Source organism: Gigantopelta aegis, chromosome 4, assembly GCF_016097555.1.
Source record: "Gigantopelta aegis isolate Gae_Host chromosome 4, Gae_host_genome, whole genome shotgun sequence".
Lineage (NCBI taxonomy): Eukaryota > Metazoa > Mollusca > Gastropoda > Neomphalida > Peltospiridae > Gigantopelta > Gigantopelta aegis.
The window spans coordinates 10,364,341-10,391,472 of NC_054702.1; the positions used below are offsets into that span (position 1 = coordinate 10,364,341).

At 38.5% G+C, this 27,132-nt stretch overlaps 1 protein-coding gene across 1 annotated transcript in view; it reads right to left on the reverse strand.

Annotated features, from left to right (window-relative positions):
- The window catches only part of LOC121372324, a 175,917-nt gene that overhangs the window by 89,604 nt on the left and 59,181 nt on the right, over positions 1 to 27,132 (reverse strand). The window contains exons 5-7 of the mRNA XM_041498620.1: positions 20,018 to 20,143; positions 12,016 to 12,087; positions 5,549 to 5,657 (exon numbers count right to left, since the gene is read on the reverse strand). Of these exons, the coding sequence (XP_041354554.1) occupies positions 5,549 to 5,657; positions 12,016 to 12,087; positions 20,018 to 20,143 (307 nt within the window). The remainder of the gene's footprint in view (positions 1 to 5,548; positions 5,658 to 12,015; positions 12,088 to 20,017; positions 20,144 to 27,132) is intronic.

Consider the following 27,132-nt stretch of genomic DNA (forward strand, 5'->3'; position numbering starts at 1 on the left):
TGTTAAAGTGTCAGTATGTGTTGGTGGTCCGGGTATGCATCTTTTCAACACATAAGGCTCTTGTTGGAGTTGACCCTACCTTTAATAAAATGATGTACTGAGTCTTAATATACAGGATAACTCTAGTTCACTTAATAAAAGGGTGCACTGAGTCTTAATATACAGAAGAACTCTAGTTCACTTAATAAAAGAGTGCACTGAGTCTTAATATACAGAACTCTAGTTTACTTAATAAAATGATGCACGGAATCTTAATATACAGAACTCTAGTTCACTTAATAAAATGATGCACTGAATCTTAATATACAGGATAACTCTAGCTCACTTAAAAAAAGGGTGCACTGAGTCTTAATATACAGAAGAACTCTAGCTCACTTAAAAAAAGGGTGCACTGAGTCATAATATACAGAAGAACTCTAGCTCACTTAAAAAAAGGGTGCACTGAGTCTTAATATACAGAAGAACTCTAGCTCACTTAAAAAAAGGGTGCACTGAGTCTTAATATACAGAAGAACTCTAGCTCACTTAAAAAAAGGGTGCACTGAGTCTTAATATACAGAACTCTAGTTCACTTAATAAAATGATGCACTGAATCTAAATATACAGGAGAATTCTAGTTCACTTAATAAAAGATTGCACTGAGTCTTAGTATACAGGAGAACTCTAGTTCACTTAATAAAAGGGTGCACTGAGTCTTAGTATACAGGAGAACTCTAGTTCACTTAATAAAAGGGTGCACTGAGTCTTAGTATACAGGAGAACTCTAGTTCACTTAATAAAAGGGTGCACTGAGTCTTAATATACAGAAGAACTCTAGCTCACTTAAAAAAAGGGTGCACTGAGTCTTAATATACAGAACTCTAGTTCACTTAATAAAATGATGCACTGAATCTAAATATACAGGAGAATTCTAGTTCACTTAATAAAAGATTGCACTGAGTCTTAGTATACAGGAGAACTCTAGTTCACTTAATAAAAGGGTGCACTGAGTCTTAGTATACAGGAGAACTCTAGTTCACTTAATAAAAGGGTGCACTGAGTCTTAGTATACAGGAGAACTCTAGTTCACTTAATAAAAGGGTGCACTGAGTCTTAATATACAGGAGAACTCTAGTTCACTTAATAAAAGGGTGCACTGAGTCTTAATATACAGGAGAACTCTAGTTCACTTAATAAAAGGGTGCACTGAGTCTTAGTATACAGGAGAACTCTAGTTCACTTAATAAAAGGGTGCACTGAGTCTTAGTATACAGAAGAACTCTAGTTCACTTAATAAAAGGGTGCACTGAGTCTTAATATACAGAAGAACTCTAGTTCACTTAATAAAATGATGCACTGAATCTAAATATACAGAATTCTAGTTCACTTAATAAAATGGTGCACTGAGTCTTCGTATACAGGAGAACTCTAGTTCACTTAATAAAAGGGTGCACCGAATCATAATATACCTAGGTAATGGGCACTAGTTTACATAATGTCAGGGTCCATAAAGTCTTAATGTATACTACTCAAAAGAATTTAAGGGTCAGACGATATTTTCGACATTATTTTCTGAATGTCAATTATATTAGCTAGACCATAATGTCATGCATGGTATTGTTCCATTTTGACGAAAGTGGGTCTAAGCAACCCATAAATGAATTAAAATCCACTGTCATTGACACTGTCGACTAGTTCTAATGGCGAAAACATGCTTACATTTGCACGTAAATTAGGGCGAAAGCGAAAGGTCTGCTAAGTGCCCATAACTTGCTTTTTCACAAAGCGCTTCATTTGCACGCTTTGCATGTGTATTCCATGTTCCTAATGCTGAATTTCCGTATAATTGGAGCTTGCGTTCGTGTACGGTGCACACTCCAAATTCGACAATGGTACGACTTCAACTGACTATCGAAGATCGAGGAAGGGCTATTGCTTGGCTTCAGGATGGCAATACGCAAAGAAATGTTGCTCTGAGACTTGGTGTCAGTCAGAGTGTCGTTGGCCGACTGTGGCAACGGTACCAAGCAACGAATTCTGTTCGAAATCGTCCACGTCCGGGAAGACCCCGAAGCACTACAAATAGAGAGGACCGCTACATCACCAATATGGCTCTACGTCAACGCACAACCACTGCACGCCGATTACGTGACAATCTGCGGACTGCGACTGGAACTCGAGTGTCTGATCAAACCATACGCAATCGTCTGAGAGCCAATAATCTACGCTGCCGTCGCCAGGCTGTTCGACCACCACTCCTACCACGTCACAGAACGACCAGACGTCACTGGTGCACGCTTCATCTGCAGTGGCAACGTGTTCAGTGGGGTCGAGTGATGTTCACTGATGAGTCCAGGTTTAGTCTCCAGTTCAACGACGGTCGGGTTCGTGTCTACAGACGTCCTGGGGAGCGCTTCGCTGACGTTAACGTTAGACAACGTCACCGGTTCGGTGGTGGCAGCGTCATGGTGTGGGGTGGCATCTCTATCCACCACAGGACCCCCCTCTATGTGGTGGATGGCAATCTGAATGGAATCCGCTATCTAAATGAGATTATCCGGCCGTTGGTTCTCCCAGGTCTTTAGCAGATTGGCGGCGGGGCAGTTCTGCAGGATGACAATGCCAGACCCCACCGCGCCAGGGTGGTAATGGACTTTCTCAGACAACAAGATATCGCCAGGATGGATTGGCCAGCATATTTGCCTGACTTGGCCCCAATAGAGAACGCCTAGGACAAATTAGGCAGGAGAGTTCGGGATAACCATGCCCCTCCGGCCAACCTTCATGATCTGGATCTACTTCTTATGGCAGAGTGGCAGGCCATTCCCCAAGAGTTCTTCAGACGTCTGATCAACAGCATGAGGCAACGATGTGTCGAGTGTATTCGCGCCAGGGGTGGATTCACACACTATTAAACGAATGTTCTAATGTGTAAAATCCATGTTTGACAACCTTCAACTTTGACAGCATGTCATGTGACTTTCTTGTATACAGTGACGTTTATTTGTGGGGTTTTTGTAAATATGGAACAATAAATAAAAATTTTGGTGTAGTTTACATCATCAATCTAATACACTCTGAAACTTATTTGGTTATAAATTTTTGACCCTTAAATTCTTTTGAGTAGTATATTTGGGCAGCTGTAATTCTCATAGTAAAACAATACACTAAATCCTAATATTGTTTAAGGATAATTTTAGGTCACTTTATGAAATAGTACACTGAATCTTAATATAACGGTATATCTGTAATAAACATGAGTTGTTTCAATAAACCAAAGGTACTTGCAGTTATTCATTATGTGTAATTAGTTTCGTTAATGAAAAGGACAGATTGAAATGCTTATAAACTTTTGTATAACAAGCAGTCATAGGTTTATGCAATAAACCCTAAGGTAATATCAGTAGTGACTATTTATATAAAATCTGACCACACAGCAGTATGTATACGAACAAACTGTTGCATATATGTATACGAAATGTGCCTGTACATAAATTATCTATCAAGTTACTTAAGTATGCTACTTCTTGATATGCATTTATGTACACTTGACCATGCATGTTGCTGCACAGTGATGCTAGGACAAAATACATTTAAATTTAATACAGTTAACTGTAAATTAAATAAGCTCATACTTCAGTGTGTTATACATGTATGGATAAATGATCATTATTAGAATTCAAGTTCAAACATTTCTAAATCTTAACTCGTGTTAACAATAATCTTACATCTTCTCATTTGTTAGTTATTCAAAGATAACTAAGGCAAAAATTAATGGAGCATCAGACATTTTCTTATTTTAACTGCACACTTCATGCAATTTAACACTTTCCCTGCATATTGTAACCCAACAGTAATATCACCTTATTCCACAATACCCCATCCCACCGACAAAATGCATGCAATGACTTCCTCTGTAACTCTTCATAAAAGCCTTCAATTATATTTTACAAATACACCAAATCAAACGACGAGATAATAAAATGGCTTTTTGCATAGTTCAAATATTGATTCAGATTCTAACATCAGTTTGAGCAATATAAAAAAAATGTGTGAAATAATCCGGTAAGAACTTCAAAGCTGTGGACTCTGAGAGTCTGGCGTCTGAGGACGTCCATGCAGAATGTCTCGCGCCCTGCCGAAGCTCGGACATTGATTTGTGAGCTGACTATAAGACTTTACGGCACACTGTCGGCAGTCAAGGTTGTGCAGCCTCCACGAGGAGTCTGTTGACATTTCACCACTAGAAGTGCCCGGACTGTTCATTTCTTCAAGGGCAGATTGTTGTACACAGTCAAGTGCATGTGTTATAGCATACAGAGTTTGCCTGGACACAAATGTATGTTCTGCCGTACATTATATAAGTAAGAACAAAAGGTACTCCAGAATGTTTATTCTACGTTTAAAACTAACCGTAGCCCTAATGTTCAAATTGAACAAATAATCAGGACCAGTATTTCTAATGCAATGAAATTAACTTGATATACTGTCATTCACACAAGCACCACTAAGGGCTTTCACATTTCACCCATAAAATAAAATCGTATTTAAACCATTTTATACGTGGAAAGAAACAATGTGGTTGACTCGCCAGGTATAAAATCATAATTTCAGTATGTCCCACCCCCACCTCCTTCCCCATGTTATCAATTGTGGAATGGCTGTAAACGTGTCTTTGTTTATTTCTCTTCAAGAACAGATCATGTAGACAACATGGGGCAAGTTCACAAAACATTGTAAGTTTATGTCTTTGACTAGCAGTTATACCGAGCATACATTTACAAGTGTGTCACAAACAAACTTATATCATTATGGAAAATGGATAATTTTAAGGACAAAAGAAAATGAAATATGTAATAGTAATAAGCATTGTTGTTTAGTCAAAGATTTACGTTTACATGCAAAACTAGGCTTACAATGTTTTGTGAAATTGGGCCCAGAGTAACAACTATAGATGGTCATGCAAAACATAAGGTTACACGCCACTAATTAATTTTACTTAACAGTTATGCAACTAAGTAAAAAAGAATATTTTAAAATATTAGTCACATGCAATACAGTTTTGTTTTATTACAGATCAGCTACATTGTTCTGGGAGGTGCTTATTGCATAGCCAATTAATGTGGTCAAGCAACAACCTACCTTGAAACATATTTACATGTAATGTATGCCCTGTAACTGCAAAATACTGCTAAAATACTCATACTCCTTCTCGTCCACTCACAAAATAACACAACAAAGTATAAAAGAAGTGTAGAATTATTATTTTTAGCTGGAATCTTGTCTACATATTAGCTAATTAACACTTTTCTTTAAATGTTAATGTTTCCACACGGTATGCACCATAAACAAGTGATCAAATGCTGAACTCTGCACATTACCTTATTCCAACACATATATATATCCCGATACGTTTCACTGTTTCCTCTAGTTATAATCTGACAATAAACAATATATTAAAACCTGCATACATCTGACAGGCACAGATCAACTGGACTGGGCCATGACCACGATAACAACAGACTTGCATCTAAATGATGTTTTCTTCTCTGTTATATCTCCTGCTTACCTCCACTATCTTGGTCATGAAAGTTCGGATCCAAGCCTTTACTGGTCGACTTGTTGATCTTGTCAATGTTACCACTCCGAACACACTCCAAGAAACTTTTCAAATTAGACTGCAAAATTTAATACAACACAAACACTGTTTTAAAGTTATAAATCACACAGCTGAAACATTTGGTGCAGAATATTAAACGAGTTTCCATTTCATAGCAATATAACGAAAACTGTTTTAAACTTTACACTTTGCATGTGCTTATACATATACAAAGATACACTGTGTAGATGGTTACACTAAATGTTGTAAATAATTAACACTTTGGTTACACTTTACATGTCATTAAGCTGTACTGTGTAAAATAATTAACATTTTATATGTTGTTACACTGTAATGTGTAAAATAATTAACATTTTATATGTGGTTACACTGTAATGTGTAAAATAATTAATATTTTATATGTGGTTACACTGTAATGTGTAAAATAATTAATATTTTATATGTGGTTACACTGTAATGTGTAAAATAATTAACATTTTATATGTGGGTACACTGTAATGTGTAAAATAATTAATATTTTATACGTGGTTACACTGTAATGTATAAAATAATTAATATTTTATATGTGGTTACACTGTAATGTGTAAAATAATTAATATTTTGCATATGGTTACATCGTATATTGAAAAAATTATTAATTCTTTACATGTGGTTACACTGTACCATGTAAAATAATCAACACTTTACATGATGATTTGGTTGCATTTTACTATGTAAAATAATTGATCATTTTACACATGGTTGCATTAAACATAGTACAGTGCAACAGTTTACGTGTGGTTACCAGTTATTCATACTATGTAAAATAATTAACATGTGGCTGTACTGTTCTACATGTACACATGGTTATACCATACATGTAAATTGTAAACCCAGTCCAAATGTCTCAATAGTTTGTTTGACTGCCAAACAGCCCGTTAAGTTTTACAAGCACGGCCACAAAACAAACGTAAAACAGGCTGATAATGGAAAGTTTTCTCATTAAAGAGCAAGATGTGTGTACACACAACATCATAGGGGTCATTAGACGGGGAATCAAAGGATGTAGCGTGTTGCTGGCGCAAATGTCACACAGTGGAGGTGAACGAAGACATCTATGGACTTCTACAAACACACTCGCATAGCAAATCACTCGTGCTGGACAGCACACTATGCCAGACCTCGCTGTTTGAGGGGAGCTATCACTGACTCCCCATCACTCCCCTCTTTGACTACATGTAGTTCAAGGAGATTAATTTTAGTTCCCTTTAGCATGTGAATTGAAAGAAAAAAACTACCTACAAAAGGATTAAATATCATTGCTCAATACCCCCACCTGTTACCGACTGCAGAATGCTCTCTTACACTTGCCAGTGCAGGCGGTCCCTTCTTCACCCGCTCCAACCCTTTCCTATCCTGGGGAGGAGCCAGCCAATACCCCCACCTGTTACCGACTGCAGAATGCTCTCTTACACTTTGCCAGTGCAGGCGGTCCCTTCTCCCACCCGCCCCAACCCTTTCCTGTCCTGGGGAGGAGCCAGCCAATACCCCCACCTGTTACCGACTGCAGAATGCTCTCTTACACTTGCCAGTGCAGGCGGTTCCTTCTCGACCCGCTCCAACCCTTTCCTATCCTGGGGAGGAGCCGGCCAATACCCCCACCTGTTACCGACTGCAGAATGCTCTCTTACACTTGCCAGTGCAGGCGGTCCCTTCTGCAATCCCACCCGCCCCAACCCTTTCCTGTCCTGGGGAGGAGCCGGCCAATACCCCCACCTGTTACCGACTGCAGAATGCTCTCTTACACTTGCCAGTGCAGGCGGTCCCTTCTCCCACCCGCCCCAACCCTTTCCTGTCCTGGGGAGGAGCCGGCCAATACCCCCACCTGTTACCGACTGCAGAATGCTCTCTTACACTTGCCAGTGCAGGCGATCCCTTCTCCATCCGCCCCAATCCTTTCCTGTCCTGGGGAGGAGCCGGCCAATACCCCCACCTGTTACCGACTGCAGAATGCTCTCTTACACTTGCCAGTGCAGGCGATCCCTTCTCCATCCGCCCCAATCCTTTCCTGTCCTGGGGAGGAGCCGGCCAATACCCCCACCTGTTACCGACTGCAGAATGCTCTCTTACACTTGCCAGTGCAGGCGATCCCTTCTCCATCCGCCCCAATCCTTTCCTGTCCTGGGGAGGAGCCGGCCAATACCCCCACCTGTTACCGACTGCAGAATGCTCTCTTACACTTGCCAGTGCAGGCGGTCCCTTCTCCACCCGCCCCAACCCTTTCCTATCCTGGGGAGGAGCCAGCCAATACCCCCACCTGTTACCGACTGCAGAATGCTCTCTTACACTTTGCCAGTGCAGGCGGTCCCTTCTCCCACCCGCCCCAACCCTTTCCTGTCCTGGGGAGGAGCCAGCCAATACCCCCACCTGTTACCGACTGCAGAATGCTCTCTTACACTTGCCAGTGCAGGCGGTCCCTTCTCCCACCCGCCCCAACCCTTTCCTGTCCTGGGGAGGAGCCGGCCAATACCCCCACCTGTTACCGACTGCAGAATGCTCTCTTACACTTGCCAGTGCAGGCGATCCCTTCTCCACCCGCTCCAACCCTTTCCTATCCTGGGGAGGAGCCAGCCAATACCCCCACCTGTTACCGACTGCAGAATGCTCTCTTACACTTGCCAGTGCAGGCGGTCCCTTCTCCACCCGCTCCAACCCTTTCCTATCCTGGGGAGGAGCCAGCCAATACCCCCACCTGTTACCGACTGCAGAATGCTCTCTTACACTTTGCCAGTGCAGGCGGTCCCTTCTCCATCCGCCCCAACCCTTTCCTGTCCTGGGGAGGAGCCGGCCAATACCCCCACCTGTTACCGACTGCAGAATGCTCTCTTACACTTGCCAGTGCAGGCGGTCCCTTCTCCCACCCGCCCCAACCCTTTCCTGTCCTGGGGAGGAGCCGGCCAATACCCCCACCTGTTACCGACTGCAGAATGCTCTCTTACACTTGCCAGTGCAGGCGATCCCTTCTCCATCCGCCCCAATCCTTTCCTGTCCTGGGAGGAGCCGGCCAATACCCCCACCTGTTACCGACTGCAGAATGCTCTCTTACACTTGCCAGTGCAGGCGATCCCTTCTCCATCCGCCCCAATCCTTTCCTGTCCTGGGGAGGAGCCGGCCAATACCCCCACCTGTTACCGACTGCAGAATGCTCTCTTACACTTGCCAGTGCAGGCGATCCCTTCTCCATCCGCCCCAATCCTTTCCTGTCCTGGGGAGGAGCCGGCCAATACCCCCACCTGTTACCGACTGCAGAATGCTCTCTTACACTTGCCAGTGCAGGCGATCCCTTCTCCATCCGCCCCAATCCTTTCCTGTCCTGGGGAGGAGCCGGCCAATACCCCCACCTGTTACCGACTGCAGAATGCTCTCTTACACTTGCCAGTGCAGGCGGTCCCTTCTCCACCCACTCCAACCCTTTCCTATCCTGGGGAGGAGCCAGCCAATACCCCCACCTGTTACCGACTGCAGAATGCTCTCTTACACTTTGCCAGTGCAGGCGGTCCCTTCTCCCACCCGCCCCAACCCTTTCCTGTCCTGGGGAGGAGCCGGCCAATACCCCCACCTGTTACCGACTGCAGAATGCTCTCTTACACTTGCCAGTGCAGGCGGTCCCTTCTCCCACCTGCCCCAACCCTTTCCTGTCCTGGGGAGGAGCCGGCCAATACCCCCACCTGTTACCGACTGCAGAATGCTCTCTTACACTTGCCAGTGCAGGCGATCCCTTCTCCACCCGCTCCAACCCTTTCCTATCCTGGGGAGGAGCCAGCCAATACCCCCACCTGTTACCGACTGCAGAATGCTCTCTTACACTTGCCAGTGCAGGCGGTCCCTTCTCCACCCGCTCCAACCCTTTCCTATCCTGGGGAGGAGCCAGCCAATACCCCCACCTGTTACCGACTGCAGAATGCTCTCTTACACTTTGCCAGTGCAGGCGGTCCCTTCTCCATCCGCCCCAATCCTTTCCTATCCTGGGGAGGAGCTGGCCAATGTCGCCACCTGTGCCCATAACAGGCATGCACTAAAACAGCTTGCTCTGAATATGCACATTAAGCCCTATGATCTGAACTGACCTGCTCAATACAGTTATGTCTTAAATGGCTCCCCATAATCTACGTTAAAGGAAAAAGAAAGAAATGTTTTATTTAACGATACACTCAACACATTTTATTTATGGTTAAGGACCACACAGATTTTGAGAGGAAACCCACTGTCACCACTACAAGGGCTACTCTTTCCGATTAGCAGCAAAGGATCTTTTATTTGCGCTTCCCACAGGCAGGATAGCACAAACCATGGCCTTTGTTGAACCAGTTATGGATCACTGGTCAGTGCAAGTGATTTACACCTACCCACTGAGCCTTGTGGAGCACTCACTCAGGGTTTGGAGTCGGTATCTGGATTAAAAATCCCATGCCTCGACTGGGATCCGAACCCAGTACCTACCAGCCTGTAGACCGATGGCCTAACCATGACGCCACCGAGGCCGGTCTACGTTAAAGGAATGCTAAAGCAACGCTTTTGGACTGGTATGCATATTCAACATAATGCACATTATTGCTTAATATCAACAAGTATAATCGTACAGTTAATTAATAAAACGGTTAAATGTGACAGCTATTATATATAACGGGCACAGCCATTTTGTACCATCCCAGTGAATACGCCCTCTGGCGAGCTGGTGGTTACATTATACCTAACGTGTCATGTCAGGAATTAGTCTTCGAACTGAAGAAACAAAACATACCTGATTTTTGCGGATGCATTGCAATGTTCTGTAATAATATTCATCCCAGTAACACAGCAACGTGTATATGTGGTTTATTTTTCAATATAAAATAAACCACCATTGTCAAAGTGTTGAAATAACTAAATTATATTTTGTATATAAATTAACCCATGTACTGAAATAATAGTCGGGAGTGTTTTCTTGCTTAATTGGTCTTTTCTTTCCGTGGCCTGTACCTGTGGTTCTTGATTGGCAGGTGTATATTCAGACAGTCCCTAGACACTGTGTCTAGACACACTAAAAAGACATGCCTCTTTTATGGAGATCACAGGGTATTGTGTGATAACCTCAAATAACCAGCTTTATTACTGTAAGTAATTCTGTAAAATCCTTGATTAAGTAGACTTTCCCATCTAAAATCACAAAACTGACCAATTACGTAGTCCCAGAGAAAAGAAAATTATCACTTGGGTATCGTGAGTGGTCGTTTTTGCTCGAACGTATCCTACCAATAGGCCTAATAATATGCATTTTTTCTTTGGATTTAAATTTTTTTTAAATTACTATAACTACATTTCGTTATATTGATGCAAATTGAAATATATTTAGTTAAATAGTTTATTATACTATCAAGTCATTTATGTTGTTTTACAAGTCAGGTTGATGAAAGCAAAGCGCCTTGTCGTAAAGTAGAGCATTTCATGATTTGTTTACACAGTGCATAATAGAGAAGTTGGATCTGAGTTGACGTCACTTCACCCCAAGCTATACCACTGGACGTCACAAAAACAAAACAAAATGGCTGCCCCCAGTTAGTAGGAATAATCAGTTTTTTATTAATTCTAAAATTACGCGTTTTTCATTTGTTAAAGTGTCAGTATCTCTTGGTGGTCCGGGTATGTATCTTTCCAACACATAAGGCTCTTGATGGAGTTTAGTCTACCTTTAAGGGAGCAATTAATTACTCCCCTCATTTGTTTTCACAACAAAGACTGATAAAGTGTAGTTCAAAATCACACTTTGTGATATTAATCGATATTGATATTTTTAAACACGCCTTGGGTATCATAATCTCTCATCTATTTGTTTTTAAATGAAAAAAAATAAATTAAAAATTCTGTGAAAATAAAAACTAAAGTCATAGCAATAAATTCAAAAATGATTAATTTTCAAAATTAACTTAGCTTACACATGCTGCCCTTCCATATCTCTTTGTAACAAAAACTGGTAGTAAGTTGAGGCATAGCTCAGCTCAAAATGAACTTACTCCCTGGAAGAAGGGTGTGCTAAAACCTCATTTGGAATTTTAAGAATAAGAATACATATATATTTTTTAATTTTACACATGTGGTTATGGGTCTATGTCCAGTTATGTGCCTCATTGTATGTGACACAATACAATATAATTATAAACCAATACTAGAAAGTTCAAGACTAGTATAATTTAATCTACAAATCCATAAATTAAGTTTTGTCTGTTTCGTTAAGATACTTATACTCGGTAGGTATGATTTACAATGAAGAATATGTCACCATCACCTCCAAGATATAATTTCTGGATACACAGATGTGGTTATGATACATATTTTATTCATGAATGGATACTGCATTTCTGAGCTGTGAGGAGGAAAATGCCATGAAAATCTTCACTTACTTTTGTATGCAGCTGCTTTAGCTTGCGAGGGTTAATCTGCATAACCTTGTACACACGCCTCTTGTACTTGAACTGTAAAAAACAAAACAAAAATAAATAGCAAAACAAGCCGAGTATTATTATACATACCAGTATACAAGTATGATTATATATGTAACAGAACAATAACAATGAAATAGGGATGAAAAGCAAACTGGAAAATAAAATGTGAATAACTCTGAAGAGTCTTGAAACAAAAGGAAGGTCTAGTGGTATTTTAATCAAAGAATAAGGACAGGATGAGTTTCGTTTAGTAATGCAAACATCCAGTATTCTGGAAAAATCTGCAAGATTCTCATCTTGGATGCCAAAAGACAAAGAAATCAAACACAAATAAAATTAAAACAAGCAAAATGTTCCACTGTAGATCTGTGTACAATATCAACAGGTAACAAAATTAAGTCTGATTATTGCAAAAACTGCCAGTAATAAGAATCATTCCCCAGATATTTAATGCTTTTAAAATACATAACATAACAGCAACCAAAAATGTTCTAAATAATTGCAAAAACTGCTAATTATAAAACTCGTTCCTCAGATATTTCATGTTTTTAAACCACATAACATAATAGCAATGAAAAATTTCTAGATAAAGTCAATATATTAAAGATCTAAGTTTAAGCCCTCTGTTTGCAGGTAATAATGAAAAGCCGAGTCATGGCGGTGGCAAACGCATCTTAGCTAATGATCTTATTTATTATCTAACCACAACATTAGCTCATACTCATGGTGAACAAAGACATTTCTAACACTGTGGTGATACAGCATCATTACATTACTGTAAACAGTTCATTTAAGCATATCAACTTTCCTCAGTCTCTTTTATCGTGCACCAGGATGTAGTGTGGTAGGATGTGCAATGGGTCATAGGATCAATCCCCCCACTCACCCCAACCATGCAGTACCCCATCACTGGGAAATCAAAGGCTGTGGCATGAACTGTCCTGTCGGTCAAAGGAATAGTGTGTGACAGCAGCAGATTCTCTCCGTGTGTGTCTCTCTCTCCCTTTTTGTCTCCGACTCTCTCTCTGTGTGTGTGTGTGTGTGTGTGTTTCTCTCTCTCTCTTTCTCCTGTCTGTCGCTCCCATCTGTGTCTCTGTCTCTCTGTGTCTCTCCCTAAGTCTGTGTCTTTTTCTCCCCTCCCCCTCCCTCCATCTCCACTCCCAAGTGTCAAATTAAACATAAATTATATACCAAATACCTTGTTGTCATAGTTTCAAATGTGCTGAGGTGTCATCATGGGCGTATGGGGACTCTTTGATTTAAGGGGGCTGGAGGGGTTGATTTGCCAGAAATTTTACCCAGATAAAATTTAGCCGAATTTTTCCCACTGTTTTGACCCCCCCCCCCCCCCCCTCCCGGGTCGTACGCCCATGGGTGTCATTAATGATTAAACACTATTTCCTTCCTTTCCTCATTTAGCATATAAAAAGCAATTTTTATTTTTAATTTTTTTTTCTCAGTTTAAATCTTACGGAAATATTCATTTTGTTGGATATTAATAATAATCAGTAGGATTAACATCTCCACAAACTGTGGTGGAAACTCAGTAACACTGAGCTACTTATGGTTGACATTGTTGATGCAAGACAAACACAACATAACAGTGCTCTACAAAATCAGCTGACAGTTAAATACAGACAGATGAAATCTTTGTTGTTTCACCCACCAAATCATTTAAGTTAAACTGGCGCAATAACCTTTAAACAATGACTTTTTTTAACTTCAGTTTTTTAATTTTGGGTACACAATCCCAGTGAAGCGAGACGTTTGTGCTAATATACAGATATTGAACTGTGTCCGAGACGATTGATTACATGATGAAATGAATTAAGTCAAACACAGGGGGTAAACAAGGGCAGGGGTAAACAGGCCAAGATAAGCAGCGAGTCCAGGGACAGAATCCTCATCACTGCACAGGTAACACAGGTAAAACAGGTAACATAGGTGCTCTAATCAGCTCACCTCACTACGTTTGTACACCAATGCCTTCAAATACAGTTACAGATGTAGCAGTTTCTAGCTGTGCTTTTCGACAATATTTAATCGCTACGCTCGTCCAAGATTTTAATTTAAATGTGCTATGGCCAAACTATAAATTTATTCCTACACCGACTCAAGATTAACAATATTTCCTAGCTGTGCTTTACAATATTTATTCCTACAAATGACCTAAAATATTCACTACACTGGCTTAACCAGAAAATAGTGTATGGTATCTCGATCGAGAGCAATAAGTTCCTAGCTGTCATTTACAACAATATTTGTCCTACACTGACCCAAGATAATACTTTTTTCTTTCTTCTTTAACTTTCTTTTTTTTAACTGTACTTTAAATTTGCAATGACCTAATTAAGAATCTTGAGAGAAACAACATTTTGTAGATGTCCAACAATATTTATTCCTATAGACCGAACTAGAAACTTATTTCTATACTGACCCATAATTTTAATTTGACTTGGTTGTTTTGTTTGTTTTTTGTGTGTGTGTGGGGGGGGGGGGGGGGGGGGGGGGGGGGGGGTTTGGTGGGGTACTGTAATTTTGCTGAATTGTAAGTATATTTAAAATAAGGCTCACTCAAGATTCTATCAAATGTTCCTATGAACAGTTTTACAGTTTACCTAACTAGAAACTGGCAGGACACTTTTCAGTAAATGTTTTAAGAAACATAATTACAACAAAATACAATGCACTTAAAGTTGAAGATGCTTGGGCATTTTTCTAGATTAGTATAAATAGCTGAATTTGTAGGAGATACACAATTTGTAGGAGATACACAATTTGTAGGAGATACACAATTTGTAGGAGATACACTGCTGTTAGCTATTTTAAGGGGACCAGAACAAGTACACCTATACACAAACAAGATGTAATTACACATTTACAACTCGGAAATATCAATTTCCGTGCACACCCAAACACAGTAGTACTATCCAGTTTGTGGAATGGTGCATATAAAATATCATTTGCTGCTAATCAAAAAGAGTAGCTCAATGAGTGGCGGCGGTGGGTTTCATCTCTCATTATCTGTTCCATATGTCTGACACTATATAGCCATGAATAAAAATATGTTGAGTGCATCATTAAATAAATAAATAATTAAATCATGACAGTCGCAATTATATGTGCTGGGGTGTCCTTAAATAAATATGTCTTTTATTTTTTTAATTTGCTACAATTACAACAAAACATTGGACACTAAATTAAGAACAGTTGGACATTTCTTTCTTGTTTGCACGGTTTAGCCTTCTAACCTTAGCAGTTACAAAAATATCTTACTAATATGTTAAACAAAAAAAATCAACATACATCTATTTACTGACTGTTTTTTTCTCCTAAATTCTAAATTTATTAATAGCCAAATTTACTATTACATTATTACTAGTATCCAGAACACAAGATACATAATTAACAGTTAAAACTGTGATCTGTTGTTCACTACACTAACATATACCAGTTAGCTTTAAGAGTGCAATACATCAGCTGTTGACACAATCTCAACTATTGATTTGAAATTTGCATGTCAAGTAAACAATTGCATAAATTAACATGGTTTTTAAAACGGGCAAAACTGTTTAGAATGCAAGTGATCTAGTTCCACAGACAAAAAATCAACAATTGTGTTGGAGCAAATATTTGACCGTGCTTCTTGGCACAACATTTTTAATAGATTTAATCTGATTTATTGTCCACACTAGTTGGCCATATGACACACAAACACAATTTTAGAACATACCACTGTCGCATACAGAAAACTAGGTTGTCTGGGGGGGGGGGGGGGGGGGGAGAGAGAGAGATAGAGAGAGAAAGACAGACAGACAGACAGACAGAGACAGCAAGAGACCGAGACAGACAGAGAGATACAGAGACAGACAGAGGGGGGAGAGGGAGAGAGACAGAGACAGAGAGGGAGACAGAGAAAGAAAGAGATCTGCTGTGCAACATGCCTATTGAAGGCTGATATGCCTATACCCTCTGGCTTGCTCATATAAAAAGTCTTGACTGAAAATTTGAAAAAAACCCTGGCTTACTTCTCTGCACTCTAAACCAAACATCAAAATTACTACAGTTTCTATTGAATATTATAGCCACTGACAAACATTTGTTTTCCTCTGATCCAAATGGGACAGAAATAAAATAGCTGCATGGATTTTTAACACAAACCATAAAAATGGGACATCATAAAGAAACCTTGTACACCTGCAAACATGCACCTTGTTCTTCGAAGCAATCTTAGCACTAATATCATCTTACGTGCATACCGGGTAACTACTTTATTAGGTGATCCTAGTGTGGAGATAGTTTTATGGAACGGGGCTAATTAGCCATAGAAACAATTGTGGGCAGTGATTAATTGCTCCGTGAACTATGGGAAGTCATTTACGATATTACCATATTGATACTGTATAAATTCACATGCCAAGGAGAGCTAAAAATACTCTCCTTGGTCATGTCTCATCGGAGTGATGGTGAGTGGTGGCTCCTCTTAACCACTGAGGTCTGCATCTGACAAAACAGGTTACCTGCTAGTCTACGTTTTTAATAGATGGAATGAAAAATATCCAACAGAAGAGAAAACACTGACTGAAACAGGCTATAATATTGGGAAGAAGACCTCTGTATGTCATACAACTATGAACACATCTCTAGAATGAGAAACTAACAAGCAAAAACACTGACTAAAACAGACTATATAGACAAAAGACAACTGAAAGAGTTCACACCAATAATACGAAGACCTTAATGTCATACAAATGTGAACACACATCCAAACAGAGAAACCAACAGAAGCGAAAACTGACTGAAACAGACTATATAGACAAAATACAACTGAAAGAGTTCACACCAGTAGTCAGAAGACCCAGCTCAATGGTTCAGAGTCATACAAATATGAACACACCTCCAGAACACACACCATCCATGGAGATGTAACGAGCTTCACATCACCCTTCAACACAATACCTTATTGACCAAGCTGCATCACACTCATAATGACCAGACTCAATATGAAATACTGAAATGCCTTTTCAGATCTTTCTTTGATGATTACAAGTATGCTGACCTCTGTAGTATTTAAATATACTCTTCAAAAAAAGTAGGGGAACTCTAATAAGAATTTATAATTGCCAAAATTGTAAGTTATATTAGCTGTGGGGAATGGTTATATGGTAATAGTGAATTAATTGGGCAAATATTACAACCGGTAGTTCAGTATTACAGTAGGTTTTATGATCACCAAAGATCTTGAAGGACGATTGGAGTCAAAAGTGAAATCTGAAAGTTGACCTTTTTTTTATCAGTAAATCGCAAATTCAAACAATAAAAATGACTAAAAACAAAACAATAACAACCCCTGAATGATCAACAGAATGAAAAAGATTGACAGAAATAATGTTCCACAGTGATTAATCGACCTTACTGGAAATTGTCAAAATCAAGAATGACACTCCACGCATGTGATGCAAGTGCAAACTATGGAATGTGTTTCGGTGTGTTGATAAACAGACCTGAACGTTCTTTACTAGGATGTATGTGGTCAAAACGTATGTTCGGTCTAATAGTTCCCCTACTTTTTTTGAAAAGTATATTATAGCTCATTGGTTTGAAGTTACTTGTTATACTGCCACTTATATAACAGCAAAATGAGGCTCAGGCTTATGGATGGATAACTTAAAATATTTTGTGGTCAACCTCTGTTGATTTTTTCCATGGTAGTTACCAACTGGCTCTACTTTTAAAACGTCAGATGCATTGTCCTCTCAATATTTTCATAATTTTTTTACAGAATATATTCTGACATAGAAATTGTATCGAAATGCAAGTAAAAGTGAATGTTCAATGGTGGTGTATAACATAGTGGTTTGCTTAGCATGCAGAGTTACAGCTGGTAGGCAATGGATTTGTATCCCAATACCGACTCCAATCCAGAGTGAGTATACAGATCAGTAATGAGGTATATATAACATCAGGTTGGGGTGCACCTGTGTTCAATATGGCATGCTTGAACTACAATTGTAGTAAGCATAGGAAATCACTAAAAAATAACTCACAAGGTAAACTGAGCCACTTTCCCTCAGAAAGCCCATCAACATCTCATTAACCGTTTCTTTCATTGTTTGAACTGCTAGGAGTACAAACGTGCAGCAAGAACGATTTAAACAGAATTTTCATCTACTTGAGTAAACATACAGCTAGAAAATGAAATGCATTGTGTTAGCTAGGTGCAAGGCACTTCTATCCACCCATTATCTTTGTCATTGTCATTGTAATAAGGCTTCAACAAAAACAGAGATACGGGATTATACATACCGGTAAATATACCAAGATGTTCTTCCACTGTTAACTGCACTGTACCAAGATGTCTTCCCTTTGTTAACTGTACTTGACTTAGATGTTTTCATTTGTTAACTGTATTTTATCAAGATGTTTTCCCCATTGTCAACTGTACTTGACTGAGATCTTTCAAATTGTTAGCTATACTTGACTAAGATAGTTTCCCATTGTAAAATGATTTTACCAAGATGTTTTTCCATTGTGAAAATGTCTTTTACCAAAGTTTGTCACTGTTAATTATATTTCACCAAGATGTTTTTCCTTATGAACCACTGAATGATATCTTTTCACTCTTAACAGTATTTGTTTCTGAGATATTTTTAAATTAACACTAGCTTTTATATTTAAAAATGGTTTATTCCAGCTGAATCAATTAGATTTTCCAGCAGAAACAATGTCAATCTTTTACTATTTCTTTTACAATGTCATTATTTATAGACTTGGATCTAGATATGTTTTTAACGTGCTCATATACCTTTATGGTTTCGAACACGCCTACCCCGAGTCCGGCCTCCGATATTATCAGTGGTCTGACTCGGGGCAGGAACATTATTTATAAAGGAACAAAATTTTGATAATGTCACCATTCAGACTGAACGCAAATCTTCCACTGTAGTTCATGTAAAGAATCCCATTATCCTAAATCCAGCACATACAATCAATGTAAATCTGGTTGATTCACTGTCATAACAGTGATAATAGCAGGTGTTTACAAAAGGTGAGCATATCCTCCCTCACTCTCCCCTGCAGGGAATACTTTTAAAGGTTTATATATAAAAATGTTACGTTTAATAAGCTTACCCGATAAACAGGACTCAGCAGGGTATACTTGCAGGGAATTATACAATTTTTTTTATGGTTATAGAATTTTGCCAGAAGGAAAATAATAAGACCTTGCAAAGGATACTTCTAGGGGTTTATAAAAAATGTTATAAATAAAAAATCTTACTTTGAGGAAGCCACCGTAAGGGATATACTGGGGGTTTATACAAAAATGCGAGTTATAGAATCGAGGAAGCCATGCAATCGGACTCTGTAAGGGATATACTTGTAGGGGTTTATATTAAAAAAAAGTAAGTTATAGAATCTTACCTGGAGACAGCCAATGGGGCCCTGAAGGGGATACTTGTAGTGGTTTATAAAAAAGTGAGTTAATTATAGAATCTTTCCTCCAGGAAACCAATGGGGTCCTGTAAGGGATACTTGTAGGGGTTTATATAAAAAGTGACAGTTATAGAATCTTGCCTCGAGGATGCCAATGGGGCCTTGTAGGGAATATACTTGTAGTGGTTTATAAAAAAGTGAGTTACATAATCTTTCCTGGAGGAAGCCAATGGGGCCCTGTAGGGGATACACTTGTAGGGGTTTATATAAAAAGTGACAGTTATAGAATCTTACCTCAAGGAAGCCAATGGGGCCCTGTAGGGGATACACTTGTAGGGGTTTATATAAAAAGTGACAGTTATAGAATCTTTCCTGGAGGAAGCCAATGGGGCCCTGTAGGGGATACACTTGTAGGGGTTTACATAAAAAGTGAGTTATAGAATCTTACCTCAAGGAAGCCAATGGGGCCCTGTAGGGGATACACTTGTAGGGGTTTATATAAAAAGTGACAGTTGTAGAATCTTACCTCAAGGAAGCCAATGGGGCCCTGTAGGGGATACTCCTGCAGGACTCGCTCCTCATCCAGGAACTTGCCAGCTCTTCCGTTTGTGGGTGGCAGGTAGAGTCCATAGTTTAGTGGATCTCGCAAGTCCTGTAAACAAGAACATAAAGTCTGTGACAACATTTGGACAACAACAGTATGCCTTTAATTTCAAACCACATCAAAGGCCAATAGCTGAGCTTGAGCTTAAAGGGACACGCCCTAGTTACGGCTAGTTGTTAACCATTACGGCATTGTTTTTCATTATTAAACCCATTTTTTCACTAATAAAATTGCACTTTACTTACATTTTATTATTTAGAATACACATTTCCATTCACCTGAAGTGCTTTTTGGTAATCCTGGTAATCCTGATGTTTGTAAAACCACGAAATGCATTTTTTGTATTTCTTAAAAAGCCGCGTGCACTCGAGAAAAAAACGTTAAGCAAGCGAGGTCCAATCTATTTTTAGAGGGAATCTTCCTGTGTAAACATCACAGACGTTGGTATACCATGTGACCATTATCATTTTGGTTCGGTTTGTTTTCTCGTGCACGGTTCGCGCAATCAACATCCGATTTGTTGATGTTTGCTTGTTGTTCATTTGTGAGATTTTTCTTCACAGTTCGTGAACATTTTCAGTAACAATAAAGTTCAGACAAGTAAGTGTCTCAATACAAAACGTTACAAACCCTTAAAACCAATAATTTTGCTAAGTCTTACGATATTTGGAGAGGGGATACAACCAGGACAGAACAGTTGGAACATGTCCAGGAGAGGTGAAAGGAACGCACCCCAAGTCTCTGCGCACTCTGTGAAATTTGTCGTGACGTAGGCATTGTTGTGCTTCAAACGACATCTACTGGTGACATCAGAATACTGACTTTCAAAATTATTTCAAGCAATTGGGACATGGGGATTCCCATGGTATTTATCGATATAAAACCTGCTTTTTCACTCCATTTGATAAAAACGTGATCTAAGTGTGTTACAGGTTTGTAGATTAACCAAATTGTAATTTATTTTCGCTGGATGGAACTAGGGCGTGCGGCTTTAAGAAATTCTTTAACCTATGGTAATTTTGAAATGTTCTTGCTACAGGCAACATAATAACCTATGGCAATTTTGAGCTTGCCTACTGCAATTTTAAAACAGTAATTTTTGCAACAAAAAATTGTCATTTCAACTGATGACAAAATGTTTATCCAGTGATAAAAAGCTACCATCAGTAAAAGCCCTTGACCTTTGGGAATTCATATCACAATTGAATTCAGTGTCATTGATGAGTTCAAGCTCTGGGCTAAAATGTCAGTAAATATAGTCTACGAAACCTTTCATTTCAACTTATTTTTTGTGCTTATATCCAATTACGGTTCAAGCATGCTGTCCTGGGCACACACCTCAGCTATCTGGGCTGTCTGTCCAGGACAGTAGGTTAGTTGTTAGTGAGAAAGAAGAGGGAGTAGTGGTCTTACACCTACCCATTGAGTCGTTAAATCTCACTCTGGGTGGGAGCCGTTACTGGGCTACGAACCCTGTACCTACCAGCCTTATGTCCAATGGACATATGTGACAATATCTACTCTGACAGTTATTGTAACATTTTAAGTAAATCTCCATATGATATGGAACTACAAATTCAATAAGAATCCAATATACTTCCTTCCTTAATTCTATTAACATGTCTCATGTCTCTATCCATTTAATTTCAGTCACGCCTCTCCCACACACTATCTCCGGCATGGACAGTGGCCGGTGTGGGACAGAAGGATTCCAATATCATACATGCATAGATAGCAATATACTTTGTATTATACAAATGGTCAGAGTGTATATGGGACAAATATAGTGAACAAACTGAGCCCCAGAGTTTGTGATGATTGGTATAGCACAAATTAACCTGGAATATTACACAGCCTACTGAATAGACCTAGGGTCACATTTGGTGGATGCTTACACATTTCACAACAAAAACAAAAACAAAAAGGTTTTCATTATTATTATTATTTGTACACATAATTGCTAAACATGGTTACTCATTCTTGACACAGTCACCTGAATGTAAAGATGATTTGTTTTATCAGTAAATAAATTGCAACCCAAGTTCAGTGAAATAGTTTAAATTATTTTGCACCATTTGCACTGTGTACTAGTACTGTATATATCAACATACAAATCCTGACTGTGAACTGAATACTAACTAAAGTAGTGTCGTAAATAGAATAAAAATGATTTTCATCAATTATTTCTTTCATATTAAACTGACAAGTAAATATTTTGTAAATACCTATTCAATGATACTCTACCTAATTTAACATTTACTTGTTTGGGCTCTCATTGATGTACAAGGTGGTGTTTACTCTTGAAATTGAAATAAAGATGTCGGTAAACAGATTTGTGACCTTTATTGGAACAGACTATAACACATTTTGATGATACCTATCAATTTCATTTACCTGTAAATAAACTTTTAATTTATAACTACGAGTTAACTGATGATTTTGAATTGCAGCATAAATTATTAATTATGACCAGCATATTTAGTGAATATAAATACAATATAAGTACTTTAGAAATTTACACAATCTTGCAACCACTTAAAGGTGCTATATTAGAAGTTATATGTGAGCATCTGTTTGTGACAAAGATTCTCCAATAAAAATGTATTTTACACTAGTAGATAAAATTATTTCCTATAATCATTTATGGGCATGTAGTTAAAGATGTAGTCTTTAAATGTTAAAGCAAAATTTAATAAAAACATGATTTGCAATAGCTGTCATTATGCAACTTTGAGACAGCACCTTTAATACTGGTATAATAGATTTAGTTTTGCTCAAAAGTTACTTATAAATGTCTACAAATATTTTGTTCTGAAGAGGGATAGGGGTAAACTGTCATCAGAAACAGTCCCTCACCTATTGTAACAGCAATGAAATTGACACATATTACCAACATTTGTTATAGTCTGTCCCAATAAAGTGCACATATCACCTGTTTACTGACATCTTTCTTTTAATTTCAAGAGTAAACACCACCTTGTACATCAATGAGAGCCAAAACAAGTAAATGCTAAATTAGGTAGACTATCAGTAAATAGATATTTAGAAAATATTGACTTGTCTGTTTAATATGTAAGAAATAATCGACGAAAATCATTTTTATTCTATTTCCGACACTACTATAGTATACACAGTGAATCTTGTGAAAAACGGCCAAGTTTTATGGTCCCAAATTGTCTAAATTCTAAAATGCGACCCTCTAAACACTAGATTCCATCTAAATTGGGATACATAACAGGTCCCGGCAAGATCTCAGGTTTCAATGTATATCATTTTAGATTCCTGGATGTGAACTTTCTATTACAAGTGAAATTTGTACCATTATGGCATTAAAGACTCCTGAATGTGAAGTGTGTATTAACTAGTATACATTTTACATTTTTAAACGTGGACTTGATAGATTAGGTTTTTTTCCTCTGTTCCAACCATGTATGAAAGACACATCAAAGCCTATGGTATGTATTATCCTGTCTATTGAAAAGTGTATATAAAAGATCCTTGCTGATATTTTGGTAGGAATAGCCTGTTTGGCACAAGATATTTTTCCAATAAATTTGTTTCTTCTCCTCCCTCTCTCTCTCTCTGTCTCTCTCTCTCTCTTTGATTCTCTTTTTTTTTTCTCTTTCTCTGTGATTCTCTCTCTTTCTCTTTTTCTCTCTCTCTCTGTCTCTCTCCCTCCCTCACTTCCTCTCTCCCTCCCTCCTTCCACAAAGTCAAATATATTAGGCACTGGTCAATTAGCCATAGTTTACAAAATGTGCTGAGATCTATGTTGTTAATAAATATTCTTATACTTTTCTCCTCTGACCACTGGTGTACATGATTAACCTTGTTTGGATGTGATGTACTGTACAGAGTGATGACAGCCATATCTCATCACTCTTTGCCCTGGCTGGCTGGATAGCCATGTCCTGCACCAGCAGATGACAGGAGATATTTATCATTTTGTTTGGACCACAGAACACTGGCACATTAAAATGTAACATAATTTACAGATTGCTGGCCCACACTCATCAGGGCTACACACAGACCTACACGATTCATGTCACAAGTTATTGTGTTCTTCTTGATCCTCCATCAGTCAAGACAAACGAAAGCAAGTCTTCGGACCACTATATATCTTACAAACTTCACCATTCAGTGAGAGCAAACTAAGTTAAATGTATGTCATTCGAGTGACCATGCATCTTGTGTCCAAAGAAACCTGCTTTAAAGACACTTGTTTGTCTCTACGGAACTGACTAAATCTTCAGCCAGTGTTATGACAAGTCCAACACTACTGGCCACTTAAGCAACAACATAAGAGAAAGTCAAAAGTACCATGAATCTGTAGCTGCTTATTTAATACAGATCAATTTATAATACATGGATGCATCTGCTGGAAAGTAAAAAACATGGAAAGCAGGTTTTCCTGGGGTATTATTTACATAAAATTGCAATTTGTAACAAACTGCACAAACTACAGGCTATGCCAAAAACATTTCAGGTAACCCATTTCTTCTTGCGTAACCTATTACACATGACATGTCCTAAGTTTATTGTATTATGAAAAATAGGTTACCCTATGTAAAACTACTTGCGCAAGCAAATGGCGAACAAAAATTGTTGTTCTTATAATTTTCAGAGGTCTGAACACAACAAACTAAATTGGCAAAGTGTACGCTTTCAAACATAGCAACACCATAAAAAGTCTGACTGAACATGGTTTAGCTAGTTGTCTACTATTTATGTCTGGTGTCACCAACTTACTAACGACAGTGTGTTACCAAATAAATCCCATGGTGAACCAGTTGGGATTTCCACATCCTAACATGGCTGGTGATTTATATTTAAACAAAAAGTTTGTTTTGTTTAAAAACACCACTATTAATCATCGGCAATTGGATGTCAAACATTTGGTAATTTTGACATAGAGAGGAAATCCACTACATTTTTCCATTAGTAGCAAGGGATCTCTTATATGCACCATCCCATAGACAGGACAGCACATACCATGACCTTTGATATACCAGTCATGGTGCACTGGCTGGGACAAGAAATAGCCCATTGGGCCCACTGACGGGGATCGATCCCAAACCGATGACGCATCAAGCGAGTGCTTTTTACCACTGGGTTATGTCCCACCTCATTTATATCAAAGACTGTTCTGTCTACGGGAAAGTGCATGCAAACAAAGATCCCTTTCTGAAATTCAGTAGGAGTAGCCTATGTGGCAGCAAAGGATTTATTTTCTCACTATCTTGAGTCATATTACTCATAATAATCATATTTTAGAAACAAATAGGAAAATTAATTTTTAAAATGGGACGAGGTGTTGTTTGCTTGCCATCCTTTTCAATATTTAGTGAAGGGTAACAACAAATATGACAGCTTTAACTTTTAGTGTTTATTTAATTGTTTCCTGTATCATTTTGGTGAGAAATTGCAGTAGTAGCCCCCAGAAAACTTGCACCATTGCAATGCATGTTTGGTTATTGCAAAAAGAGTGAAACAATTAGATCTATAAATCACAAGCTCTCTGCTAATCAAACGGAACAATAAGTTGTTATGTACGATGCCATATATTTATACTCAATCACATATTGTAACACAGTCCTATATCCAGGCTAATTATATCAAACATATATTGCAAACACACATACAAAACAATTATATATTGTTTCAGTTTAAAAAAATTCATTACGTTTTGCCTGTGCATTATATTTTCTGTCAGTTTTTCATGGCCAATTCCAAATTTACATACAGATGAGAAAAGAACTCCCATGTGACAAGGAAATAATAGAGTAATAAATGGCCTTCTATAAATAGTACAAATAATATTGTGAGAATGCACCTTCAGTTTATTTGTGACCTTGTTTTGTGTTTAGCAAATGCATCAGCGGATCAGTTAATGATGGAATAGCTAGCTAATTTGGCACTGCAGGTCAGGTGAAATAGTGGTTTCTGTTATTCTCATGGTTTACAATAAACGGCTGTATAAAAATTGTATTATCAATATGCTATCCTTTGTGGCATGGGACATATCAATATTGTTATGACACTGTTGTAATGTCACTTGTTTATATATCAAGTGCCTTCAGTTTGTAAGCACAAGTCATCAGTGTGTCTCCAAAATCCTTCTCCTTTCCCTTTCCCTATTGATGAGCACATTGGGCTATTTCTCATTTCAGCCAGTGTTCCAACACAACTGGTGTAACAAAGGCAGTGGTATGTGCTATCCTGTCTGTAGGATGTTACATATAAAATATTTTTGCTGCTAATCAGCTTGGTTCCCTCTCTCATTATCTGTGTGGCCTAATGCTATGTAACTAATTAAAATGTGTTGAATGCATCATTCAATAAAACATTCATTTCCTTCATTTAGTATGTCTTTCATTCTGGGTCCAAATGATGAGAGAAAGAAATAAAATATTTTGTAGTTGGATCTGTGCTTTATTCTCATATTACTTACAATGTTATCATGGTATTTCTACAGCCTAATAACTGACCTTGTTCAGTGTGATCACCTGACTTAACCTTTAGTTGTTAGAAAATTACGGTTTATGAACAATAAATAAATTATCACATTTGCGTAAGTACCATGTATCAATTTTATTAAACTTATTTATGACTTGTACTGAACACAGAGAACTGTACCACAAGAGTTCATGGGGGAATAACATAATAATACCCAAACTTGCTCCATGAATTTAACATGGCACTAGCACTCATGAAATAATCTCTATTTTTGTTAGCTAACATCATCGGTAGCTAATAAATAACTCAACTTTCATTGGTGGAGTTCAAATCAGAGACTGTATAAGCAACAGCCCAGCACCCTACCAACCGAGAAAATTCCTATTAGATTAATTTGCAAGCAGGATTACAACAACCAATAAACTGCTTTGTTAATAACAGAACCGCTTATATGGAATGTTCAGCTTATAATTCCTTGATACTTTTGAGTATTTTATGATATCTTGATTATTCCTTGATATTTTTTTATATTTTGATGACAGTAGTCTCAATTATCAGTTTACTTGTCAAGGTACTCACAA